At 43.5% G+C, this 20,690-nt stretch overlaps 1 protein-coding gene across 1 annotated transcript in view; it reads left to right on the forward strand.

The window, feature by feature from the left end:
• Positions 1 to 12,662, forward strand: part of LOC141252975 (arylsulfatase H-like) — a 129,584-nt gene extending 116,922 nt beyond the window's left edge. The window contains exons 9-10 of the mRNA XM_073670729.1: positions 3,186 to 3,307; positions 12,313 to 12,662. Of these exons, the coding sequence (XP_073526830.1) occupies positions 3,186 to 3,307; positions 12,313 to 12,662 (472 nt within the window). The remainder of the gene's footprint in view (positions 1 to 3,185; positions 3,308 to 12,312) is intronic.
• The last annotated feature ends 8,028 nt before the right edge of the window (positions 12,663 to 20,690 follow it).

A 20,690-nucleotide genomic window follows, 5' to 3' on the forward strand; every position in this document is an offset into this window, starting at 1 on the left:
TTTTTTTATTCTGTTCCGCGTGTGGTAAAAGTGATAAGGCAGCTTTATTCTTCGGCTCAGTACGTTTACAGCGGTACCACATTTATATCGTTTTTCTATGTTTTGCACTTTTACATAATAAAAGCAATTTTATAGAAAAAAATATTTTTTAGCATAGCTTTATTCTGAGAGCTATAACTTTTTTATTTTTCGGCTGATGGAGCTGTATGGCAGCTTGTTTTTTGCGGGACAAGATGTAGTTTTCAGCGGCACCATTTTTATTTATATTCGTCTTTTTGATCGCGTGTTATTCCATTTTTTATTTGGCGGTATGGTGATAAAGCATTGTTTTTTGCTTCGTTTTTTTTTTTTTTTTTACCGTGTTCACTGAAGGGGTTAACTAGTGGGACAGTTTTATAGGTCAGGTTGTTCCGGACGCGGCGATACCAAATATGTGTACTTTTATTGTTTTTTTTGTTTTTTTTTTATAATAATATTTATTGATGGTTACATTATATTTTTATTTTTGGTGGATTATTTTATTTTTTTTTTTTATATATTTTTGCAATTTTTTTTTTTTTTTTTTTTTTTCACTTACTGACAGTTTTTATACTTTATTACTTTGTCCCTCTATGGGACTTTCACTTTTTTTTCTCTGATCGCCTGCATGGCACAGGAATGCAGCACCATCCCTGTGTCATACAGCGCAGGCTATCAGAGCTGCACAGTAAGAAGATTGTTTGGAGATGCACTGCGCATGTCCAAACAATCTTTCTGCTGTCTGGTGACCCGGATGTTGTCATGACGACATCGGGTCGTCATGGCAACACCCGGGAAGCCTTTGCAGACAGCGCTGGAAGACGGAAGAGGAGGTGAGTATCTGCGATCACCTCCCCTTGCCCCCGCAATGCTGCGATCGGCTGCGATCGACTTCGATCGCAGCATCGCAGGGGTTAATGTGCTGGGAGCGGTGCAGGACCGCTCCCTGCACATAGTACCGGGTGTCAGCTGTGACAATCAGCTGACACCCGGCGGCGATCGCGCCCGCACAGCCTGTGTGCGCGCGCGATCGCGATGACGTACTAATACGGGTCTGGCTCTTAAGTCCCAGGGCACAAACGCGTATTAGTACGTCAGATGTTATTAACGGGTTAAAAAAGACATGAAGAAACTGGAGCAAGTTCAGAGAAGAGCGACCAGAATGGTGACCGGTCTGCTAACAATGTCCTAGGAGGAACGGTTAGAGGATTTGGGAATGTTTAGCTTGCAAAAGAGAAGACTGAGGGGAGACTTAACAGCTGTCTACAAATATCTTAAGAGCTGTCACGCGGTAGAGGGATCAGATTTATTCTCATTTGCACAAAGAAAGACTAGAAGCAATGGGATGAAACTGAATGGGAGAAGATACAGATTAGATATTAGAAAAAAACTTTTTGACAGTGAGGGTTATCAGTGAGTGGAACAGGCTGCCACGAGAGGTGGTGAGCTCTCCTTCAATGGAAGTCTTCAAATAGAGGCTGGACAGACATCTGTCTGAGATGGCTTAGTGAATCCTTCATTGAGTATTGAGTTGGACCAGATGATCCTAGAGGTCCCTTCCAACTCTACCATTCTATGTTTCTATGTTTCAATCAATTTTATGATTTTGATAATTCCAAGACTTTTCCTTCTTGTTGTTGCAATTTAAATGTTGAGGAGTGTAAATATAAATATTATGTACCAAGAAATAATACCCTGCGAGAAAAAAAAAATTGATAAATATGCTGCATCATGATGGCCAAAATGAACCCATGCCCTGCAATATTTTTTAACCCTGTTGCTCCCTATAGAGGTGACGACCCTAGACAATGTTAATATACAATAAAGAGTTAATAGTGACAACTTGAAAATGCTGGGATTCATCTCCCTTCCTATGATCTAGATTTATATACATACAGTAGATTAATGCACATTACACACATTAAATTAAAGAAGTACTTCCATTAACTTATTTTTCCCTAAACCTGAGCATATGTGTGGAGCATTGTCAGTGTGTTAATATACTCACCGATCATAGCCTTTTCCAGCGCTCTGTGCGTGAGTCAAAAGTCTCTTTTACAGTGTAAGCCTATTGAGGCTTGCTCTGACCCTATAGGCTTATAATGTAAAAGGCATTTCTGGGTCACACAGAGCGTAGTGTGATCTGTAGAGTCTGAAGAACTCAGAAGAGGAGCAGAGCGGTGCTGGATACTGAAGAAACTGGAGATTAATGAATATATTAACACCATATAATGACAATACTCATTTATTCAGATTTAGGGAAAAAAAGTTATTAGGAGTACTTTCATGCTATCCAAAAGCACCAATTTGAGCAGTACAGGACGACCACTTAAAGGGGTTGCCCGGTAAAAAGTGATACATCTCCATTCACTCTGTGTAACTGCAGACTTATGAATCCCCCCAGCGCAGGCACTGTGCGCTGTGGGGATTCGCCGGTATGAGACTCGGTAACGGAGGGTATGTGTTATACATACCTCGGCCAGTTATAGTCGGACATGCCCACTGGCCGTCCACGTCACTAGACAGGGTCTGCCCTTGCTCCATTCAAGTGAATGGAGAGAGGCGGCGCTGAATAGCCGGGGGTATGTATAACGTATACATAGCCTACGGTCCCGGGTCTCATATTGGCGAATCCCCGCAGCGCACAGTGCGTACGCTGGGGGGATTCATAAGTCTGCGGTCACACAGAGAGACTTATCACTTTTGACCGGACAACCCCTTTCCTTTAAAGTATGTAGGTGTGAAGTGCATTGTCCAATATAGTTAAATTTCTTACTTTTAAATTGCTTTTCACTTCTCTTCCAGGGTTGCCAACTTGATTTTTTATTTTTTTCTGGACAATTTTCTCAAAAAAATCAGGCTGACAACTTTTTTTATGGATAGATTACATGACCATAGTAAATCATTAAGATTATAGGTGATACGTGTCTACAGACCATAAATTCTATACAAAGAAATTAGCTGCATTAATTGTAAACTGTAAAAGGGTGATAAATAATGGGGAAAAAAGTGCCCTATTTTAAAGGACTGTCCACGAATTTCAGGCTGGTTGGCAACTCTGTTCTCTTCCCTACTGCACATTCTCCTTCTTGTGCATCTCACACTTATGCTTCTTCAGAAACTTTAGGCTAATATTGCATGTAATTAATTACTGTCTATACTTTCAGAATAATTGATGGTAAAGATTTGATGCCTCTTCTGCAAGGATTGGTACCCAACTCTGACCATGAATTTATGTTTCATTACTGTGACGAGTACTTGCACGCGGTTCGGTGGCAGCACAACAGTAGTAAGTAATTAATTAGATTTTGTATCTTTTGACCATAGAAATTTTTTACCTATCCATTATTTAGTTCTAATATAGTAGTGTCTGCCATTTCACGCTGCCCCCACAGGTCCCTGATGTGCCACACTTGCCGCAAGAACAATTTAAAGCTATTAGCATTGTAGTACTGGACACATTTTAACAGTGTCAAACTGTGAATATGCCAGAAATTATGCATTAGTAAAATTCATCATCAGTAACGTCAGTAATTGCAATCATTTAACTCTAACAGGCCCAATGTTTCAGTTTTCTGAATCCACCTAGCCTCTCTTTAGTTATACGTTATACATTATGGCCTTTTAAACTCAAGTCCTGGCCATTTAAAGAGTATCTGTCACCATTTTTTGCTATGTAATCTGAGAGCAACATGATGTAGGGACCAAAACCCTGATTCCAGCAATGTGTCACTTACTAGGCTTCTTGCCGCAGTTTTGATAACTACAGATGTAGCAGTTCTCTGAACACTGAGCTCTGTATAACCCCACCATCTACAGTAATTGGCATTGGATTACTCTGTATAATGTGCATAGACAGAATGCTGCCAATCAGTGGTGGGGGCGGGGCTACACAGAACAGAAGGACTGCATGGCACAAGTCAACCAGTCCTCTAATAATAATGTTACGCTCGTGCCTGGACTGACTGGCGTGAGTGTGATTAGTGATCTCACTGTACCATGAACCGAGGAGTGCCTGGAGGGGCGTAACTAAGTATCAACTCGGTCCGACCAAGGTCACACGGCGGCTCAGTCGACTCTGTGAACCAGGGAGGAACCGAGCAGAGGTACCAGGTGCTACTCCAGGTCAGACCCCGGTCACAGCTGTTGACCCACACCGGGGAATGCAGGAACAGGCAGGTCAGGCTGGTATACAGACAGGTGGGTATTGGCAGGCACGGCTGGCATGCAGACAGGAGGGGACTGGCAGGCACGGCTGGCATGCAGACAGGAGGGGACTGGCAGGCTCGGCTGGCATGCAGACAGGAGGGGACAGGCAGGCTCGGCTGGCATGCAGACAGGAGGGGACTGGCAGGCTCGGCTGGCATGCAGACAGGAGGGGACTGGCAGGCTCGGCTGGCATGCAGACAGGAGGGGACTGGCAGGTAGGAACGCATGTAGGATAGGGACCAGTACAGACTGGGACACAGGAACGGAGCCGCAGGCGCGGCGAACAAGCAGAGCGGAGCAAAACCGCAGGCACGGCGAACAAGCAGAACGGAGCAAAACCGCAGGCGCGGCGAACAAGCAGAGCGGAGCAAAACCGCAAGTGCTGCGAACAAGCAGAGCGGAGCAAAACCGCAGGTGCGGCGAACAAGCAGAGCGGAGCAAAACCGCAGGCGCGGCGAACAAGCAGAGTGGAGAAAAACCGCAGGCGTGGCGAACAAGCCGAGCGGAGCAAAACCGCAGGCGCGACGAACAAGCAGAGCGGAGCAAAAAAGCAGGCGCGGCGAACAAGCAGAGCGGAGCAAAACCGCAGGCGCGGCGAACAAGTAGAGCGGAACCGCGGGTGCGGTGAACAAGCAGAGCAGAACCGCGGGTACGGTAAACAAGCAGAGCAGAACAGAGCAGAAGGTGCACGCAGACAGGACAGGGCTCTGTTCACATGGAACAGACTGGAAAATACAGGAAGATGGTTAGAACACAGAAGGTAGATATGGAGGAAGGGAAAGGGGACAAGCAGAACCAGATACACACAAGGTACTTACAATGAAGTAGAGAGTGGACATAAAACAGAAGTACAGAGACAACGAGTTGGAGTTAGGTGCAGGTTCAGACACTGCAGGAAAAGGGAAGGTTCGGACATAGAGACAAACAGGTAACGGGCTAGGACACTGTTCAGACAGGAACTGAAACGGGAACAAAATACAGGAACGAGCCTGGGAGCTCAGCCCCCAGGGTGGCGGAAACAGACTAGAAGTCAGAGATACAGGTAGCGGCCCTGGGTACTCGGCCCCCAGGTTGGCGGAAACAGACTAGAAGTCAGAGATACAGGTAGCAGCCCTGGGTACTCGGCCCCCAGGGTGGCAGAAACAGACTAGAAGTCACAGGTACAGGTAGAGACCCTGGGTACTCAGCCCCCAGGGTGGCGGACAGACTAGAGTCAGGACAGGACCTGGCAGCTCCCAGTTGCACAGAACAGACTGTAAGAAAGTGTTGCTCAGGCACTTCCCACTGGGTGGAGGGGGTTTAAGTATCCAGTGACTCACAGCAATAGACTGGGGATGCATTAGGACTGCGCACACTGTAGCTTTAAGAATCAGAAAGCAACAGTGCCAGCGCCCTAAGCCAGCAGACAAGAGACATACAAACAGCAGGTACTTGAGCAAAAGTGTGCAGCCTGGCCTGAAAGGTAAGATTGCGGTCTTGGATGGTGGGAGATGGTAAGCCATGCAAGCACGCCGCCAGGGATGTTACAAATAATCTCCTGCTGATAAAAAACTCATTTATTGAAATTACAATAAGAAGTCCAATGAATGACACATCACCTGAATCAGGGTCTCTGCTCTTAGATTAAATAGCAAAAGCTCGCTGACAGATTCTCTTTAACCCTTTAGGTGCCACAACACTCAAATAGTTCAACAAAGGGAGGGAGTTCCTTTTTTCAGTCTATCAGCACTCAATGGCAGATATATACAGCAATACACTAGAGTACAAAAATTCACTTGGTTGAGGCCTTTTGTGGAACGAATGCTATGTTCAGACATTGCTATTTTGCTGCTTTTTTTTCTGCAACCAAAACTTGATCTCTTAGTAGTAAAAAAGACAATGCAGGTTTTGCTGGCTTTTTTGCTGCTTTTCTTGCTTTCTTTTTGTTGCCTTTTTTGCTGCATTTCAGAATCCCAAAGTTTAGCTTTGCTTCCACCATACAAGCATGAACAATACAAGGTATTAGGCCACCAATGTAAGACATATGTTAAACCATAAAATATTTTTGGAAAAATGGGAAATTTGCACATAATATTTCATGGAAATGTTTTTTTGTCTGAAAAAATAGTAACTATTCTGAACAAAAAATGAGTTTATGAAAAGTGGATGGAGTTGAATTGGTCTGGCAAAGTTTACCTAAGACATTGGCAGTGCATTGAGATGGTAGACATTGTTTATTTTCACACATTGGCAGAGTATTGAGTAGGTTGGGCATTGTTCACTTTCATACATTGGTTGGCCATCACACATGTCACTAATTTAATTAAACTGTACTAATACTAACAGCCAGGCTCAGGTGAGGAGACCAAAACATTTTGATTTAAACTTGGGAAATCACAAAAATGTATTTGTTTCTCATACTGCTGTACCTGCTTTTTTTCACTAAAAAATCTGCAAAATCAGATGGCAACGTTTTTTGCTGCGTTTTGCACTTACTCGTGCTTTCGATGGGTGAAAAAATGCTGCCAAAACGCTGAAAGAAGTGACATGTTGCAGTTTTAAAAAAAAGCAACAGTTTTTCAATTCAGTCAGGAAAAGAAAAAGCGTGTGCATGAGATTTCTGAAATCTCATAGCTTTTGCTGGTACTGTAAAAAACAACTTTTAGTTTGCATTAAAAAAACGCCGAAAAAACACAACACAGACTAAGGCTGGAGTCACATTAGCGTATAAAGAATCGGTCCAATGTTGATCCAGAAAAGTAGGACAAGTGTCATGCGAGTACAATGCGATTTTTCTCACCTAGCATCCACATGCAATGCATTTTTAACATAATCTTTTACATACTGTAATTCTTTATGTAATTTAAAGCTACTTTACAAGCACATAAAGCAATCTTAGATAGATGTATAGATAGATAGATTTTTTTGATTGATAGATAATGTATATAGATAGACATATAATTTCACAAGCCCCCTACATATAATAAACTTGCACCCCTTAAGGCCTTTCATGTGGCACTAAAGGGTGTTTAGCCTATTAACTAAAAGTGGCGCTGATTGGGCGCCAGGCTCACGTGTCACAACAACAGCACGGTAGCCCTGGGACTGCGAATGCCAACACCGCTGGAATGGCGCCGGCACGGGAGGAGAGTATAAGCTTTTTCATTTTATCAGGGCCAAGAGTGGGGTATGACAAGGAGTTGTCCAACTTCTCTAAGTTCATGGTGCTGATTAAGAATATGACTTAGCTTTTGCCAGATTGAAATGCTAAATAATTATATGGGATATAAACCTATAAAAGTATCACTAAAAAGTGACAACAATCCCAAATCAAATGAGAAACCAAAGAACAGAGCATTCCCTGCTAAATTTTGCTAGCCCAATAGTATAATATATAGTATATGATCACAAGCAAACGGGAATTTAAGAAAAACTGTGGGATCAGTTTATAAGAGAGTAACAAATTTTATTTAATGTAATAAATATACAACATAGAAAGTATCGGTTAAAATAGTTTGTAGTGACAGAAATTACTGCAGTTGTACTATGGAAAAAATGATGAAAATAATCCAACACAATAGAGAGTATGCAGAGACACATGAGATCCTACTCAAACTACACATGGCTTCCAAATAAGGCTGTTCTATTATATTGCAAGGCAGTAAATAAATGCAATCAATCAAAAAGTAAATGGTATGCAGCCTGATTATATCTTGTCTGCATAGCTTACTAGACAGGTTGCTCTGATATAATCCAAAGCAATAAAGTTTATGCCCAGCAATAAAGCAGGAGGTAAGTACTATATAGCCTAATTATATCTAGACTGAATGTCAGAAAAGGACTAGGATAAAAATACCCTAAGTCATAATATATAGAAGGTAGATATTACTAGGGACCCATGCATCAGCCTCGGATCCTGTTAAGACTACATGTAGCTTCCTAATAAGGGCTTCTCTGGGCTATATAGAGAGGTATCAGAATTTATACTCAACAATCGATCAAAGAGTTAATGGTATGCAGCCTGATTCTGTCTTATCCGCAAGTCAGTGACAAGACCAGGGCAAGATATAGAACATGGGAATACCTTGAGTCATGATGTAGTAGAGAGCAGGTAGTAAAGGACCCGTGTGACATCCTCGACGCGCGTTTCACCTTCCGGCTTCGTAAATTTGTTACTCTCTTATAAACTGATCCCACAGTTTTTCTTAAATTCCCATTTGCTTGTGATCATATACTATATATTATACTATTGGGCTAGCAAAATTTTGCAGGGAATGCTCTGTTCTTTGGTTTCTAATTATATGGGACATTTCATTATCTAAGATACTGGTAAAGAGTCAAAAGACAGATGAAAAGACCAAAAGCTATTGCATTTCTTATCACGCACAAGTCGCATTGGGGGAATGCATTATTTTTATGGATGAATTATCTCAAGAACTAATCTAGAACTAATCCATCAAAAGTAATGGCATTTTTTTAATTCAGCACCCTCCAAATACCCTAAATCCATTTAAAAAAAACCTTGGCACCTGAAAAAAAAAATTTTTTGTAGACTTGTGTAGTTAAAAAACAATAATGTGCACACCACATTGCCAGAACAATTTTTCATCCTCTGGAAATAAATAATGAAGGTTTTTACTGAATTAAAGCAAGCAAATATCTTGAAAACCATAAAGAATTGATACAGAAAGATTACTTGGATTGCATAGCTATTTTTATTTGTAAAACATTGAAAACTCCATGAAGGATTTATTAGTTACTTATTTTTTAACAATATTTAACCACTCAATGACCGCTGACAAGCCATTTTTAAGAGCAGTCATTTTGGATCCTTATTCCTCAGCACCGCCTTTCTTCGCCTCTTGACAGCTGACACCATGTTGCAACGACCACGAGCACCAGTTGCGTTAGTTTATCTAGCTAGATGTCACTATCAATAGCAAGAACAACAACTGTATGGTTCTTTCAGTTCAGCCGCTGAACAAAGGCCAGAGTCCAAAGTAATTCTGCTTCCATATTATAGCGCTTGGATTCACTGGGAGATTCATCTGAATCACGTCATTTGGATATTTAGATGGAAACCCTGATGTAATTGCTCAATGTATAATGCAGAATAAATGTGATCCAAAATGTTATGTAAAATGTTTCCAATAAAAGCTTCAAAAACTCAATCCACAAAAAGCAAGCAAAAAATATAGTGGGATTCCACATTACTGGTAGCACAAAGGCTCTGGAAAAGTGAAATGTTTCCCCACAAAAGAAATTCAGCAAACTCTGCACTCCCAAATCCAAATGTTCCCCTGCCTTTTGAGCCCCAATGTACCTAAACCACATTTAGCATCCAAATGTTTGTTTCTGTAGTGATGAAAGCCCGCTTAATTTACAGGTGCATGTCTCCAGAAGCACGAGCTAGGCAAAATGTACTGGGCATTACAACATACTGGGCATTTTAATGTACGGGAACTGCAATAGATTTGCAATTTTAATATTCACTGCTGCTTGTTTCTGGAAAACACCCATGGAGTAAATCATCACTAGACCTGTAAATAAATTCCTGAAGGGGTATAATTTTCAAAATGGGGTCATTTGAGAGGAGATTTTGCACTTGTAGCACTTAGGGCCTCTGGATAACGAATCTGCAAACTATTCTAAGGAAAATCTATGCTCCATGAGGCAAATAGTGCTTCTCCCTTTCCGAGTCTTGCTATGTGGCTAAGCAGTACTGTACAGCCATATATGGAGTATTACCACATTCAGCAGAAATTGTGTGACACATTTTGGTGCCATTTTTACCCATTCCTCCATGTGAAAATCTAAAATCTGGGGCAAAACTAAATTTTTGTGGTAAAAATTTAATAATTTTTTCCTCACTGCCCAATGTTTTTCAATTCTGTGACTCACCCGTGCTGTTAATATGATCACTGCACCCTTACATGAATTCATTGAGAAGTGTAGTTTGTAAAATGAGGTCACTTATGGGGGATTCTGCTGTTGTGTTACCTCAGGGGCTCTTCCAGTGAGTCAAACTATAACAGTAAAAACTGCACTACAATATGGCCCTTCTGAGCTTTACACTGTGCCTGAAAAGAATTCCCCGCTTGCATGTAGGGTATTGGCGTACTCAGAAGAAATTTCACAAAAAATTTTGTGGTCAATTATTTCATATTAGCCCTTATAAAAATTAAAAATTTGGAGCTAAAATAGCATTTTAGTGGTAACAATGCAATTATTCTTTCTTCACTGACCAATTGTATACAATTCTATGAGGCACTTGTGGTGTCAACATGCTCACTGTACCCCTAGATGAATTCATTGGGGGTGTAGTTTATAAAATGGTATCACTTATGTGGGGGTTCTGCTGTTCTTGCACCTCATGGGCTCTTTCAATGTGACTTGGCACCATCAAACCATTCCAGCAAAATATGAACTCCAATATGGTTATCCTTCCCTTCTGAGCTTTTCACCATGTCTCAAAAGTAGTTTTCAACCACATATGGGATATTGACATACTCGGTAAAAATTTCATAACAAATTGTACCATTCATTTTCTTCTATTATCCCTTTTCAAAATTGAAAACTTTAGGCCAAAGCAACATTTTAGTGGAAAAAATGGTAATTTTCCATTTACCGAGCCTAATGTTATAAAATTCTCTGAATCACCCGAAGGTTAAAAATACTCACCACACCCCTAGATGACTTACTCAAGAGGTGTAATTTCCAAAATGGGTCTCTTGTGGGAGTTTCTGTTGTTTTGGCATGTCAGGGGCTTGTGATATGTGAAATGGTATCTGCAATCTATCCCAGCCAAAAATTGAGTTTCAGAATTCAGTTGACTCTCATTCCCTTCCAAGCCCTGCCATGTGCCTAAACAGTAGTTTTCCACCAAATATGGGGTATTGGTGTACTCAGGATAAATTGCACAACAGCAAATTGTACAGTCCATTTTTTCCTGTTATCCTTGTGAAAATAAAAAATTTGGGTCAAAACCAAAAATTTTGAGGGAAAAATGTAATTGTTATCTTTTCACAGCTCAGCGTTATAAAATTCTGTGAAGTTCTTGTGTGTTCGAGGTGCTCACGAAACCTGTAGATAAGTTCAGAGAGGGGAGCTTACAGTAGCTACTCGGCCTCCTTTGCATATCAATTGAAATGCTGATTTCTTTACAATGAAGGAATGTACTGGCCATATAAAAATATTGGTGGACTTCATCAGGGCATTGTGCACTCCAAGGGAGGCAGAACATTTTGTGCATGTGCAAAACCAGATGACAAACAATCAGAGAAAAGGTATCATAGAAACAAGTCACCAATTCTGTATTTATCAGCCACTTCTGGTCTTGGCTCCCACTCCTGAAAACCGTGGCCTAAGTCTAAGTAAATCAATGCACCACTCCTACTAGGATAACCATTAATTTACATAGCTCAAGCACAGCTTCAATGCTGATTTTATTTTAATTCAGCAATTAATAAGCCACATAAAAAGGTTTATTAGAATGTAGGAAAAAGTGGCTAAAACAAACATGGTGGTAGTTCCTTTAACAAACTTCTTGACAGCAATTTTGAATAGTTTGAGGGCTCTGGCTTGTTAGAATGGTATAATTTTGTAATTCATTTCTGCAATATATGTTCCTCAAAGTCACTTTAAAGTGAAGTGGTCTCCAAAAAACAGGTTTTCTAAATTTCTTTAAAAAGAATAATTTTTCACTAAACTTTTAAACCATATAACATCTTAACAAAATAAAAGGACGTTTGAAATATAATGCTGGCATAAAGTAGAGAGATGGTAAATGCTTTTTTGTTAACCTTTTTGCAGTATAATTATCTGGTTTAATGGTTTAAAAATTAAAAATTGCAGATTTGCCAAAATTTCAGATTATTTCGTAACTGAAAAACCAAAACATATGCAAAACAAATCAACCTAAATGTACCAATAACATAAAGTACAATGTGTCATGGAAAAATAATCTTAGAATCACTGGGATATATAGAAGTATTCCAGTGTTAGTACCACATAAAATGACAAATCAGATTTGAAAAATGGGTTTGGTCAGGATGGACAAAATTGTCTCACTAGAATGCTACATTATAATAATATTTTTTTTTTCAGGTGATACTGTTTGGAAGGTTCATTATATTTCTCCGAAGTTCAGTCCAGGAGCTGGGGCATGCTATGGCTCTAAACTGTGTGGCTGCAGTGGTGATAAGGTGATCTACCACGTTCCTCCACTGCTTTATAATCTCTCCAACGATCCTTCAGAGAAGAATCCGCTCCCTACTGATTCAGAACTATACAATGAAGTGCTGCAAACCATACAGAAGGCTGTAGCCCACCATAATGCAACACTACATGCAGTGCCCCAGCAGCTGTATGGATTCAACAATCTATGGGATCCTCGGCTGCAGCCATGCTGTGGAACTTTTCCTTTCTGTTTGTGCAATAAGCAAAATTCTAAATGATTGTTAAATAGTAGTTCATTGTATGTCAAATATACATAAGATGATAAAGTCTAAGTTTTAGCTTTACATGATGAACCTTTTTGCATTGCTTTAGTCTTTCTTACATACTGTTACACAAGGTTTGGCTGAACTAAAATTTTAAAAGGTTTTCCTATGGATTCGCCCACATTACCGTAAAAATCTGACCAATGTTATTCAATGAGTCAGTGCTCATCTGTGAGTTTTCCTCAGCTCTAATTGGATGGAGGAACAAATCGTAGCATGCTGCTAGTGGCCGTGTATGAAACTCGCCAATGCAAGTCTTTGGGTGCGAGAAAAAAACGGACTGCACACGGCCATTCGTATGCCGGCTGATTTTTACGCATATATCTCAAAGGAAACCCGAAATTTCATCAGGCATGTACAGTAAATTCACAGCCAGAACCCTCAGAATAGATAGATACTGTAGATAGATAAATGGATAAATAGATAGACAGAATAGCTAGATGTCCTGTAGATACAGTATATAATGTCACAAGCCCTCTATATATAATAAACTTGTACCCTTTAGTGCCTTTCATGTGGTACTAAAGGGTGTTTAGCCTTATTTAACCAAAAAAATAAATAATTTTAGAAAAACAATGTGGGGTCACCCCTATTCTTGATAACCAGAAAATAAAGCAGACAGCTGTGGGCTTATATTATTAGGTTAGGAAGGTCCCTGGTTATTGGGTCCTTCCCAGCCTAAAAATACCAGCCCCCAGCCACTCCAGAATTGGCACATCACGTGAGATGCGTTAATTCAGGCACTTTGCCCAAATCTTCCTGATTGCCCTGGTGCAATGTAATTCGGCGTAATGGTAACTGGGGTTAATGATGACTGTGATTTGTCAAAAATCGCAGCTGCCATCTAGTCCTGGCATTAGTAATGGAAGGTGTCTACCAGACACCCCAATACTAACCCAGTAATCCAAACTAAAAACACCAACACACAGAAAAAAATACTTTATTTGAATAAAGACTCCCCCACACTATCCCTCGTTCACCAAATTATTGAACAAAAAGTAAAGGAATCCCATGCAGTTCCATCGTAATCCAACGAATCCAAAATGTAGTTGAGAAATGGATACCTAAAAAAGACAATAAAAACAAAAGACAGTCCCTCGTTCAGCAATTTCTTACCAAAAACTTTCCCATGAAGCTCCAATGTAGTCCATGTTCCCCAAATCTGACTCCAGCATCTGTAAATATCAGTAAAGTTACCGCTATTCGTAGGTGCCGGATAGTGATGACATGACAACGCTCTTCAGCGTCGCTGGCTCACGCTGCAGTCAGCGTCTTCGCCTTGGCAAACTAGGTGGGTTGGTTGGCATTTAAAAGATTAGTTCGTTGGCGTCTAAAGAAACCATTAGTCATGGCTCGGGTAACAACTAGGACACCCACACACATATACTCTTAAAAGACATGCTTAGGCCTTGTGCACATCGGTGTACTAGTTGTTACCCAATCCATGACTAAAAATACAAATCCTTTCGGTCAAGTCATTACAAAATACATTCGCTTGGATCCTTCTGCAGCTGGTTCCTGCCAATATCAATGTGTGGAAGGCACGGGGGAGATGCACATTACATGTTGTGCATCTCAAAATCCACAACTCCTGTCAATTTACACTGACCATGTTTTTCTCGGCATTGTGTGCATGAAATCTCTTAAAGAAAACTTGTCACCAGAAAAACGCTATTAACTTGCAGAATTTGGGTTAATCTGTAGGTTTTTGGCGTTATTAACCTGACCGGCACCCGCACTTAGCCGAATGCTGCAGGGAGAAAATTAACTTTATTCCCCCCGCAGCATTCCGGTTTCAGTCACAGGAGCTGCGCTGGCACGGGTTCAGTCACCGCTCTGAGTATACAGACACTGACTGACACTGGCTGTCAGTTGGGGCCAGGGAAACCGTTGCAGCCGCCGCTCTGTATGCTTATATCTGCAGTGGGATAGCATTTTTTCTGGTGACAGGCTTCCTTTAAAATCTTCAACACTATACAGGTACTGTAAAACACAAATCTTAGGCTGCTAACATCATCATCATCGCTGTGATGCGATTGCTGGTTGCCATGACGGCTGAGGGTCTTCCGATGATGGTTCTCTTGTTAACACTAGCTTCTGTTTGAATTGCATAGGAGACCGAGGTTTTTGCTATATAAAGTAATACTATGGTATTGCTGTATATAGCACAAGTGATCAGATGATGGCTAGTTCAAGTCCCCAAAGGTGACTAATAAATATTATTATTATTTATTATTATTATTTATTATTATAGCGCAATTTATTCCATGACACTTTACATATGAAAAAGGGGTATACATACAAGAACAATTACAATAATCTTGAACACAATGTGACAGCGACTGGTACAGGAGGAGCGAGGACCCTGCCCGCGAGGGCTCACAATCTGCAAGGGATGGGTGAGGATTCAGTAGGTGAGGGTAGAGCTGGTCGTGCTGTAATGCAGGTGCCGGAATGCAACGCACAGAGACACAAGGCAAGGACAGTCGGAGATGATTATAAACAGTTTATGTATATATAAATCAGGTATTCTGAACAAGGGGATAACAACAAGAGTATTGAACGGTAATTTGAAATATTAGCAAATACGAAGTCTCCCAAAGTAATGTGGTGCACCCAGTCAGAGGAGTCACCACATCAGTTCTTTATCTCTGTATAGAGCCCAAGCGGGGGTCACCAGTTATTCCCGCTAGGCCACAAGTCTCTTCCGGACAAAATCAATTAGAGCAAATTTAGCTTCTTCCGCCCCAACTGCTCCCCTCCCAACCTGAGTACCTTAACCCAACTGTCCCCGGTACCGTGAGTGAACAGTAGAAGTGACGGCCCTACTCACATATGCAGCTCCTCTGCTTTCACTGGCGTGACTTTCCTGGCTCAGCAGTCTCCCAACTCCTCTCTTCCTGGCCGTTGGAGGCAGTCTCTCAAGCCATGGATAGAGGGGTCCAGACCTCGTCTGTAGGTGGCCGAGGTCGGGTTCCGCAAACTCACTCAGTACCGCAAGCAGGTTCCGACTCTCTTCAGTAGGCACAGCGCCCGAGTCACATCTGTGAGGGATCCGGAGATCATTCACCGGTGCCCGGCTGTGGCACCTCGCAGGCCTCCGGCTTAGACCTGCCACACGGGGCTTCTCAACACGCAGGGAGCACGTCTGCTGCTCTCTGCTGCTTGGCACCAAAAACCCCTCAGACTTGGCGCTCTGGCCTCTTGTACCTTGGAACTCCTTCCTGAAATTCACCTGACTGGGTCCAGCGTCTAAATCTGCTCCCCCTTCAACTTCTCTTGTACATCTCGGTTCCGCATGACTGTGCCTGACCAGCAGATGGCAATCTCTCTCTATCTTTGAAGCACCCTGTAAGAATCCTCTTAGAGGCCCTTTTGTCTCCATTACATTCCTCCCTCCTTTTTGTTTGCCAGTCCTCGGGCGTGTGGATTTCTTGCGGAATGGATGCCTCTTTCCAGGCAGTGCAAGTTCAGACAGGAGTTGGGCACACTCCTCTGTTTTCTGTTGGATCTGAGACCAGATGAACTCTTCTTGAGCATACCGGTTAGGAGGAATTCCGGCATTAGCCCACTCAGTTCTGCGGGGCTCCTCCTGCGGAGGGATTGCAAGTCATTACTCGATTCATTCTGGGTCCCACTCGGGGTTGATATCGACGGTTCTGACGGACCCAACTACATTGTGGCCCATCCTTCTTCATCCCCCAAGGTTCCTGTATGTGGCACCTCCGTCAATTCGTTTGAAGGCCCAACTTCGTTACAGACCTCTGCTTCAGAGGAGCAAGGTCGCAGCATATTGCGGTGCAACGCCATGGGTGCAGCGGCATCATCCCCCTCAGGCTTGACCTCGTAGACTGGGTTGTCAGGATGAATCTTCTTCACCACCCGATATGGTATCGCCTCCCAACGATGGTCCAGTTTACTCCCAAATCGTTTGGCCCTTACCAGCACATGGTCTCCTGTCTGTAGTAATCCACCTGAGGTCGGGGGCCGATCTACATGCTCTGCTTCCTGAAACTTCTGAGCAACCAATCTTCTCACCGTATGAAGCCGGCGCTTGTGCTCTCGAATCCAGGTACTCGGGCTACTGCCCGGGCCGGAGTCTTCTGAGTCTAGCTCTAGTTCAGTAATTTCTCGCCCACTCCTTCCAAACAGCAACATGAAAGGGGTGTAGCCAGTAGTCGCATGCACTCGATTATTATACACCCACACCAACTCGGACACAAATTCGGGCCACTTCATCTTTTTGTCCGCTTCCAGAAGTCGCAACATTTGCAACAGGGTTCGGTTGAAGCGCTCGCATGCGCTGTTCCCTTGAGGGTGGTAAGGCGTTCTTCGGGATCGGTCGATCCCATAGATACGGTATAGTTCATCCATCACTCATCCTTGGAAGAAGGCCCCTTGGTCAGAATGTATTCGCTTCGGGCACCCATAAATCCGGATGAAATCTTGGCAGACGGCCTTAGCTGCGGCTTCTGCTGTCGGGTCTTTGGTAGGCGTCACTACTGCGAGCTTTGTGAAGTGATCAGTCGTCATCAAACAGTGTCCGTAACCATTGTATGAAGTTCCGATCATCAGATAGTCAATCATCAGGACTTCCAAGGGTGCCGAAGTTCGGATGGTCTAAATGGGAGCCCTTTGTTCTGGGGGCTTGCTCAACTCACACTGGCGACATGTTCGGCAGACCCCTTCGACTTCTTGCCACAGTTGAGGCCAATACACCAGCCGTTGCAACCACCGAAAGGTCTTCTCCACACCGAAGTGAGCACCTCTTCTATGAGCCTCCTGGGCTAGCTGCGTTACCAGCGCCTCTGGAACTACTACCTGCCAGGTAACATCAAACTCTCGAGGTAGCTGGATTCTTCGGCATAGCAAGCCATGCTTCAAGAAGAGCCTCTTCCACTGGCCTAGGATTTGTAGGGTAGTTGGAAGGGAAGCGGCCCTGGCTTCCTGGTCGGGTCTTTGACCAAGGGTGAACTATTCTCTCAGCTTTGCCAGCTCTGGGTCGGATTGTTGCAGATGTATCCACTCGTCCCTTGAGCGGCCCAGAATTTGAGTGGGCCTCGGCTCCTCTCTGGTGACCTGGGCGTCGACCACAGCAGCGGCAAACTGGCTGAAATACGGAATCTCATCGCTTTCGAGCTCCTCATCTCTATCCCTCTTCGGCCCCGTCTGAGTGACCCGGGACAGGGCATCTGCATGAGTGTTCAGGGCCTTGGACCTATAGGCGATCTTATACTGGTATTTGGACATCCTTGCGACCCACCGCTGCTCTAACGCGCCCAGCTTGGTGTTCTCCAAGTGGGCCAAAGGGTTGTTATCTGTCCGCACTTGCACTTCTGACCCCGACAAGTACTCAGAAAATTTCTCGGTCATGGCCCACATCAGTGCAAGTAGCTCTAGTTTGAACGAACTGTAGTTGTCGGGATTCTTCTCTGTATCGTGGAGCGACCTGCTGGCATATGCAATCACCCACTCTTTTCCTTCTTTCGCTTGAGCCAGCACTGCTCCCAGTCCATGCAAGCTTCCATCTGTGTACAACATGAAAGGCTGCGATAAGTCAGCGTAGGCCAGAATTGGGGCATCCGTTAGCGCCATTTTCAATGCTCGGAATGCCTTTTCTTGTCATGGGCCCCACTGAATGGGCTGCCGCTTGACTCCCCCAGCCGTTCCTCTCAGCAATTCATTGAGCGGGATCGCAATCTTGCGAAGTCTTTAATGAATCTTTGGTAGTATCCAGTGAGCCCCAGGAATGCCCTCAGTTCTCTTAGATTGGCAGGTGTGGGCCATTTCTGCACGGCAGTTACTTTCTCCGCAGTGGAGTGCACTCCCTCACTGGACACAGTGTGCCCCAGATATTCAATTTCCCGCTTGAAAAGACGACACTTACAAGGCTTAATTTTCAGGCCGTGTCTCCGAAGCCATTCTAACACTTGTACCAGTCGGCGGAGATGATCTTTAAACGTAGCGGAATAGATAATGATATCGTCCAGATATATTAAAGTGGCTTCAAAGTTGAGGTCCCCCAAGCATCTCTCCATCAGTCTTTGGAAGGTTCCCGGTGCATTTGTTAGCCCGAACGGCATCCGATTGAACTCAAACAGGCCCATAGGGAGAACAAAAGCTGTCTTCGGACGATCCCTCTCAGCTACTTGGACCTGCCAATAGCCACTAGCCAGGCGAGGGAAGAGAAGAACTTGGCGTTTCCTAGCGCAGATAGAGACTCTTCAATTCGGGGGAGTGGATTGGAGTCCCATACTGTACAGGCATTCAGCTTCCAATAGTCTACACAAAATCTCAGGGTACCATCCTTCTTCTGGACCAGCATGATAGGGGCCGCCCAAGGACTCTGACTTTCGTGGATCACGCCGTTCCGCATCATGTGGAGGCAGATCTGCCAATATCTCTCTCGATTGGGAGCAGTATTTCCGGTGGGGATTTCGTGCTGAATGTCCCGAGTGCACCCGAAATCGTCTTCATGTTGTGCAAACACTCCCTGATATCGCCGTAGAAGTTGTTCGATCTGTCTCACTTGCCCAGCAGAAAACTCAGTAAGATTAGCTTCCATTTTCTCCAAGAGGTGGTGCCCAGCCAACGGTTCTCTTCCATTCTCTTGGCTGTTGAGGGACACCTCCAGGGTCCATGGCTCTCCTTCCACAGGTGCCAGCCCTATAGCGTCAGCTCTGGTAAGAGCCTCTGGCATTATACAAACCCGCGCCACCTCTTGTCGGGGCAACAACTGTAAACTCGTGCCACTTAGATTGATGCAACGCACGGGCACTCGACCCTGCCGCACGGTGGCCAGGGTCCGAGCAACCAGGAGTCCAGAGGGCACTTCTTCTCCCTCCATTGGTTCAATTTGAATGTCCACGCCCTCTAAGGACACATGTGCCAGCACAAGTAGAGTGAGTACAGTCTGTCCCACTGGCAGTGTCATTGTGGCTTCGGGTGGTATCGATACCTTACCAAGGTACTGAGAGGTAGCGGGCAATTTTTGAATTTGACTGACCAACACGAGATGCTGGAATACTCTCCTGTTAGCTGGGTCACGAGTGGCGTGGGTCCAGTTGTTTTTGTTACAGCCCTCAGCCAGGAACTGTCCAACCTCCTTCAGCTCATTCATGCCCAGGGTTACAATGGGCCCATCGCCTGTGGTCAGTAGAGATGAGCGGTGTTCGACTAGAACTGTTCGCCAATCTCAAATTCGAGCTGTTTTGGGCGGTGTTCGAGTTGTTCGACGAACCCGAACGATTTGCAAAAAATTCGGCTGTTCGAGGTTATGTTCGATAACTGTTCGTGCACCAAAAGCTGTCCTGCATGTCTGGCGCTATTTAGAGCACCAATCATGCAGGGATTGTCTGCCACTCACTGTAATGCCACAGCCATGGTGGTTGTGGCATTACAGTGATTGCCCAAATCGATGGGAACAGTGCCAACAGTGAAACATGAAAAGCCGGCAATTCAGCAGCGGCATACACCTGTACCCGACAATTTAGAATAGAAGGAATAGAGCTTCACACATAGATTAGATAGATATAAACATGTCAGCCACATATATATGAAGTACAGTGAAAGTGCTGGTTACTGTACTTGTCATTTAGCGTAAAGGATTTATCAAAAAAAATAATAGTGTTTTCATGCACCGTCTCTTTAAAAAAGCCGGCCGGCAATTCAGCAGCGGTACCCGACAATTTATAACAGACAGAATAGAGCTTCACACATAGATTAGATAGATAGAAACATGTCAGCCACATATATATGAAGTACAGTGATAGTGTTGCTTACTGTACTTGTCATTTAGCGTAAAGGATTTATCAAAAAAAATAATAGTGTTTTCATGCACCGTCTCTTTAAAAAAGCCGGCCGGCAATTCAGCAGCGGTACCCGACAATTTATAACAGACAGAATAGAGCTTCACACATAGATTAGATAGATAGAAACATGTCAGTCACATATATATGAAGTACAGTGATAGTGTTGGTTACT

Source organism: Phyllobates terribilis, unplaced genomic scaffold (assembly GCF_046119375.1).
Source record: "Phyllobates terribilis strain yellow unplaced genomic scaffold, ASM4611937v1 Scaffold_2__4_contigs__length_985480577, whole genome shotgun sequence".
Lineage (NCBI taxonomy): Eukaryota > Metazoa > Chordata > Amphibia > Anura > Dendrobatidae > Phyllobates > Phyllobates terribilis.